The sequence below is a fragment of the Sinocyclocheilus anshuiensis genome, unplaced genomic scaffold (genome assembly GCF_001515605.1).
Source record: "Sinocyclocheilus anshuiensis isolate Anshui unplaced genomic scaffold, SAMN03320099.WGS_v1.1 scaffold135, whole genome shotgun sequence".
NCBI classification, from domain to species: Eukaryota; Metazoa; Chordata; class Actinopteri; order Cypriniformes; family Cyprinidae; genus Sinocyclocheilus; species Sinocyclocheilus anshuiensis.
Window position 1 is genome coordinate 217,968 of NW_015552564.1, and position 7,292 is coordinate 225,259.

A 7,292-nucleotide genomic window follows, 5' to 3' on the forward strand; every position below is an offset into this window, starting at 1 on the left:
CACTCTAAAAAATGCTGGGTTAAATACAACCCAGTGCTGGGTAAAATAGGGACAAACCCAGCAATTGGGCTGTTTTGACCCAGCGGTTGGGTTACTACCCAGAAGGTTGGGTTAAACATTTAACCCAACCGCTGGGTCAAAACAACCCAATTGCTGGGTTTGGCCCTATTTTACCCAGCACTGGGTTGTATTTAACCCAGCATTTTTTAGAGTGTAGTCTTCTAAACTGTGAAAGAGAGAACTCTGAGCAATAACATTTTCCTCTGGGCTTTTGTGCGTATGGTTTAATGTTTCTGGACTGGCAGTAGATATGAGTTTGGTTTATTGTCATTGGTTTGATCTCTGTATTGGGTTTGTGTGTGTTCTAATAGTGAGGAACAGCATCTGGTAGGAGACAGCTGTCCTGGGTGAAGTTATGATGTAATGTTCCCTGAAACACATGCTTTATGTGTTGGGACTCTTGAGGATTATGCTGTAGTGTGTATACTGACCTACATTCATTAGCCTGAACATTTTTAATAAGCAGTAGAACAGCGCTTCAGATGAACACATCTCAACGCAGATGGGTGACAGTAGTGTCACTGCACAGTAAGTACAGCTGGAGTGATTCGGTCATGCGGTTTCTGTAGGAGTTGAAGAGATCTTTTAGTATTCAGGTGTGCGATAGAAAATAGAGGAGGAGCAGTTCAAATTTCACTCAGTTTGGTTTACTTCTTGATTTTATGGTCAGATTCTCTGTAAATGCTCAATATGTTGCTATTAGAGATGCAGTAATTAGGTCATTTTTAATTAGCAGTAATTATTAATTTGATGCTGAAATAGTTTAATTAGCCTATGTTTTACAACTGAGACCAATACGATTTCCAATATTTATTTTACATGGAGCCAACTTGGCCTCATTCTTTTACAAAAATTACAGAAAATGTTGACATAAATTGAAAATGATGGAAAATTAAATATTGAATTGTCACTAAATTATATGTGTACGTAATGTGTAGTACATAATTTATTATTGCAATAAACAATTTATAAAGTTATAAATATATGTACATGTGTAAAAATTACAGAACAATTTTGACAAACTGAAAATGATGAAAATGAAAAAGTGTAATTGTCACTAAATTGTGTGTGTATGATGTTTAATACAACTGTAAGTCTGTGAAATTTACAGACAACAATTATGACACAACTGAAAAAAGTGTATGAAAAATGTAATAAAATGTAAATAAAAAAAAAATTGGTTGGGTATATAATATTTAAATGTAATATTGAAATAAAAAAATATACAAAATTATTAATATATGTATATGTATGGAAATTACAGAAAAAAATTTTGACATCAACTTATGAAAAATGTATGAAAAATGTGTAATAGTCACTAAATTTTGTGGGTATATAATATTTAAATTTAATATCAAAATAAACATTGTATGTATGCAGTTATCTATGTATAGGTACAGAAATTATATACAACAATTTTGACAAACTGAAAATTATGAGAAATGAAATGTAATTGTTGCTAAATTGTATGGCTATATATTTAAATTTAATATTGGAATAAACATTGTATATAATTATACATGTATATGTACGAAAATTACAGACAACAATTTTGACAAACTGATAATTATGAAAAATGTTTGAGTATGAATTGTGGTTTGAAAAGGGAATTAGCACATAGCTATGGCACAACTGATAAAACAGCCAAATATTTGCAGAACATTGGCCTGGTCGATATATCAGTATATATGCATGTATATATATATATACATCAAGACAACTGCACTGGCAACTACTAGAAAGTACTATCAGTTCCACTCCTAACTGCCTATTAACTGTTGGTCTGATTTACGATGAACAGGTTTAGGAAAAGCAGCATGTTGTTGAACGTTTCGGGAATTGTCGGGTCTCAGAGCACCTGCTTAAATGTGCGTGTTTGTGATATCTTTATCGACCTACAACCACTACTTTCCATTTATTGGCCATTATAAAAGAGAAGTGATTCAGACAGTCTTCCACATCCCAGAGCAGCTGCGTCTGTTCCTCTGCTGCAGCGGCCCATCCCCCAGGGCCAGGATGAGCTTTGGGAGGGGGTGATGGGGGTTGCCTGGGTACTGGGCACATGGGCATGAATGAGGAATGAAATGAGCCGTACAGCTGGCAGCAGGAAGACCCACTTATCCAACAAACCAGTGCTCTTTCTTCATTATATCTGCCAGTGACTCAACTGCTGGAACTATTGGATCCAGTGCGTGTGCATTAGAAAGGCTCTTAAGTCGATGATCTCAGCTGCATATTATGGCATATCATGTGAGTATGGCTGCTTAATGCAGAAAGGAAGTAGAATAATTAATTAGTGTGATTGAAGTGATGGTTGTGTGTTCCTCTGTCTTTGGCCCATTAGCCCCACTCCTCCCCTTCATAATGTGGGTTATTTGTTTTCCTAGCAGCTCTCATCCACTTTAGCAAGCTCTTGAGACTCATACAACAAGCTTTTCTCTCCTCGCTGTTAACCAAAGGCCTGGTTTGTTGTTGGTCAGTGTCCTGTAATCTGATGCCACTGTATGAACTAAAGTGTTTTTGTTTGGATGTCACATGAAGTTTAAACACAAAATGTTTACTCTTAAAAATAAAGGTTCTTTATTGGCATTGATGGTTCCATGAAGAATCTTTAACACCCATAGTACCTTTCCGATGCATAAAAGGTTCTTTACATTTTTTTCTTTTAATAACTGTTCACTGAAAGGTTCTTTGAGGAACCAAAAATGGTTCTTCTATGGCATCGCTGTGAAACCCCCCTGTTGGAACCTTTATTTGTAAGGGTGTAGAACCTTTCAGATGCACAGAAGGTTCTTTATAGTGGAAAAAGTTTCTTCGAGTTATTGAAATGGTTCTTTTAAGAACTGCTCACTGAAATGTTCTTTTGGGAACCAAAAATGGTTCCGAAAACCTTCAATGGCAGAACCATTTCGGGTTCTCCTAAGAACCTTTCAGTGACCGGTTCCTAAAAAGAACCATTTTTTCTTAGTGCGAAGCCTTTTTCCTTTTCCACTTTAAAGAATCTTAATGGAAAGGTTCCATAGTTCTTAAAAGTTCTCAATGGAACCACTGATGCCAATAAAGAACCTTTTTAAGAGTATACTTCATGCTACAAGTGTCACATTATCAGTTTTTTTTTTTTGTGTTTTTTTTTTGTTTTATGGCAAATGATCAGACTCTTCTTGGTGTATTGAGATGCATTGCATTATTTTTTAAATACTAAAACAGAAATGTTTTTTTGCCTGTCTCTAATTAGTAACCAGCATTTCTTTTCTTTTTGATTTCTAGGCCGACCAGTTAACAGAGGAGCAGATTGCAGGTGAGAGTGCATGCATGTAATCAGATCACTTTGATTAGTGTATTTTGAAACAGACACTAAATACAGCTACCGCCCTTTTCTTATCTCAGAGTTCAAGGAGGCTTTCTCCTTATTCGACAAGGATGGTGACGGCACCATCACGACCAAAGAGCTGGGCACAGTGATGCGGTCGCTGGGTCAGAACCCCACGGAGGCAGAGCTGCAGGACATGATCAATGAGGTGGACGCTGATGGTGAGTGGCTTTGAAAGTACCAATAAATCACAGTTGAATGAAATTGATCACTGGTTTCTTTCGAAATTTGAACAAAATATCTTAAAGGACACTCTTCACAAACTCATACTATGGGTTGAACTAGTGTTGGTGTTTGTTGTGTCAGATTGCTCAGACAAACAGAGAATGTTTGTTCAGGAAATCAGTCTACGAATGGATTATTTATAATTGGGTCAGTGACTCTTGATTTATTTAAAGATACGATTATAAATGCAATTTACAAAGCGGCATCAAGTAAAAAATTCTCAGGGTGATGCAACTGATATCATAATGAAGAAAACCTTATGTAGTTAGGTCCAAGATCTTCCATTATTATTTCTTAGAAAAGAAATGTATCAATAAAACGGCTTATTAATATCTATCTATCTATTAGGGATGTCACAATTCTCAATATAATATCGAACCGTTCGGTACGACATCCACGGTTCAATACGCGCTTGTGAATTACATTTTTTTCGGTTTTGCATTTAAATAATATCCGTGTGTTTTATTTCTCTCAGAATCTGTGTGTGTGAGTCCGTGAGTTCATGTGCTGAGATGAGGAAATGCCTGCCCGCTTATATTTGAAAAACACACGTCGAGCATCTTCCCTTGTAATGACATGCATTGATAAGCCTTTCTAAACCTGTTGTCCAACAAAAGAGAACATTATAACTTGTTTTTACTACACAACATCAGTCGAGTGTTTGAAATAAATTCCTTTTGTGATCTAATGTGGCTTCTTATCACAGAATGAGGCAGAAAATATATTCTATACTGTAATAAAGGCTATGTCGATTAGAAATGGCTTACAAATATACTTAATCATTATGAAAATACCCGAGATGGCTTGAAGAACACAAATAAACCATATATTGTCGCAGGCGAGTGTTTATTGTCCTTACATTTCATCATTCAAAATGTTTAACGTTATATCTTGTTTTTATTAAGTTACAGCGATAGCGACTTCTGTGATGCATATGTGGATTTTCTGCGCGAGGGCGCCCTCTGGCGTCCAGTACGAATGAAACACGCATTACATGTGTTTACAGCGCTCAATAATTGCCAGTCCATCCTATTTTGGGTACCAATTAGAAAAAAAATAATACCTCTCTCAAAAGAAATGTTAAGCAGACATATAATAATCCATGATTTTCCAGTGTGCAGAGGTTTACACAAGTTTTTTTGTTGTTAATTTGTTGCAAAACAACACTCTGATGTGCCAAGCTATCAGAACCGAACCGAACCGAAAACAGTGGTTAAAAACAGAGGTACGTATTGAACCGTCAAAGTCTATAAATCGCCAGATAATTTGACCCATTTATATCAAGTCAAGGTTGGTTTAGGTTGAAAAATGTTATGTGTCATGCGGTGCGACACCACAAAACCTTTTTATGTATGAATTAATAATTTATGGTATGTGAGAGAATTTTACATAACTAAACTTTTTTTTGAAAATAATAATTACATTTGGAAATAAAAGGAGGACTTGTTGTTACTTGGTTACACCACATGACATTTCATGAAATGTAGACTAAATTAGACTAGTCATTTAGTCATTTTAGTCATTAGACTAAAAGTTTTCTTGAAAATGTTTTTCAAAGTCATGACATGTTTTAAACTCTATTTGTAAAACAATTAAAATTTTTCTTATGCACGATGTTTCTTTGTCATTTAACCAGTTGTCTCAGCATATTAAACTGGCATAGCAAGTCTTGTGAAAAATAACACCCCACCCCTTTAATTTATAGATGCTGTTGAAAAGACGAGTTTTCAGGGTTTTTTTTTTTCACACGCCTGTCATTGGAGTAAGTACAGCCTGTCTGTGAGACCATTTAATCTCGTTGCTGTGACATAGCGTCCAATGGTGCGACGATCCACTCGCTCAGCACTCTCTCAGCAAAGAGTGACACCAGAAAATTCTCCAATCAGCCTCCTGTCACAGACGCCACAGACAGACAGCCGCGCCACAAGCCAAGATGGTGTGGGAGGATCGGGAGGCCGCTAGACTCCTGAAGCCTGTCAGATTGCGAGCCGTTCTGTCGGTTTTCTTCGATCAGCGAATCGATAGCCCTGTGGGTCTATCTAGGTCAGACGGCAATAATGCGAGTAGTGTAAAATAAAAGTAATTGCATAATCCACTCTTTGCATTCGTCATCTCGTTCCCACACACTTATCGAATTTAGTTGTCGGGAAACTGGGGAAGAACTTATTTTGAGAATCGACACTGGAAGTGACCTGGAAATGGCTGATTTCAGCACAATTGTGTGTTGCTGAGTGGTCCTTCTAGTAATGCATTGCGTTTCCCTTAGGTACCTGTGAAAGACTGCGCTAATATGGCTCAACATCCTGTAGTGATCAAAGGTCTTGCATTTTTATCTGCCTTGCTAGGAATGTGGCTCGTTGATCATTGAATAGGAGTTTTACTCTCAGGTTGTCTTACTATATTACACCACACACCATTAAATCACCATCTGCTCCAACCCATAGGACCGTAGCTTTCAACCCAGAGTCAAAGCTCAATGTCCCTTTTATGCTGGCTCATCCTAGACCAGTGGCTCCACACATCCAGTTGGTAATCCAGCCTGGTCTTTATTACTGCACGCTTTACCTATTTCTGACCTCAGAGAATGTTAAACGTGGTTTAGCTCTTTTATGGTCAGCTGCGGCTAGTCTGTCTGTGCCAGCTGTAGGGATCTAGCCGTGTCTCTTAGATCACAGTCACCCTCTCGGCTTTTATTTTTCACAGCTGTCCCTCGAGGACTATCATCCTCTGCTAATCCAAAGTGAATCACATGATCTCTCTTAGCGAATCCCCACCTCTTCCCTTTGATGACTCATTGGTAAACTGTGAGTGTCCTGGGGACGACTGTGGTTTACACTTGGAGAGCTTCCCTGGCGGAAGACCCTGAGATGGGGTGGAGGTGTCATCGCACAAAACATGAAGATCTTTTGCTACAATTTTAGTAGACTTTGGGCCAGATTTACTAATGTAAGGGGAAAATGGTAATGAAAAGGTGCATTAGTTGGAGTTTCCCTTTCAGGCGCCAAATTTATGGGAGGAGATTAAAATTAATCATGCAAGGTGACTAGGGTTTTTACTAAGGTTTGCATCAATTTACTGGTATTTTTGCAATTAACACCCCCCAAAAAATAGCAAAAGCATATCTTAAAGGGATAGTTCACCAAAAAATGAAAATTCTGTCATTAATTACTCACCCTCATGTCGTTCCAAACCTGTAAGACCTTCGTTCATCTTCGAAACACAAATTAAGATATTTTTGATGAATTCCGAGCTCTCTGACCCTCTCATAGACAACAAGGATCCTAACACGATCAAGGCTCAGAAACGTAGCAAGAACATCGTTAAAATAATCCATGTGACATCAGTGGTTCAACCGTAATTTTACGAAGCTATGAGAAAACTTTTTGTGCGCAAAGAAAACAAAAATAACAACTTTATTCAACAATTCGTCTCCTCCGTGTCACCCTATAGCGCCAATTTTGGAGAGTATCCACTGAACTTGTTTACGCTTTGATCCGAACGTAAAAACGTATCCGTGTACATACGTTGCATACATTGTTTACGTATGTGATACTCTCCAGAATGGCGCTATAGGGTGACGCGGAGGAGATGAATTGTTGAATAAAGTCGTTATTTTTGTTTTCTTTGCGCACAAAAA

At 37.6% G+C, this 7,292-nt stretch overlaps 1 protein-coding gene across 1 annotated transcript in view; it reads left to right on the top strand.

Moving 5' to 3' along the window:
* The window catches only part of LOC107664796 (calmodulin-like protein 3), an 18,310-nt gene that overhangs the window by 7,336 nt on the left and 3,682 nt on the right, over positions 1-7,292 (top strand). The window contains exons 5-7 of the mRNA XM_016455470.1: positions 2,032-2,111; positions 3,328-3,358; positions 3,448-3,591. Coding sequence (XP_016310956.1) covers positions 2,032-2,111; positions 3,328-3,358; positions 3,448-3,591 — 255 coding nt within the window. The remainder of the gene's footprint in view (positions 1-2,031; positions 2,112-3,327; positions 3,359-3,447; positions 3,592-7,292) is intronic.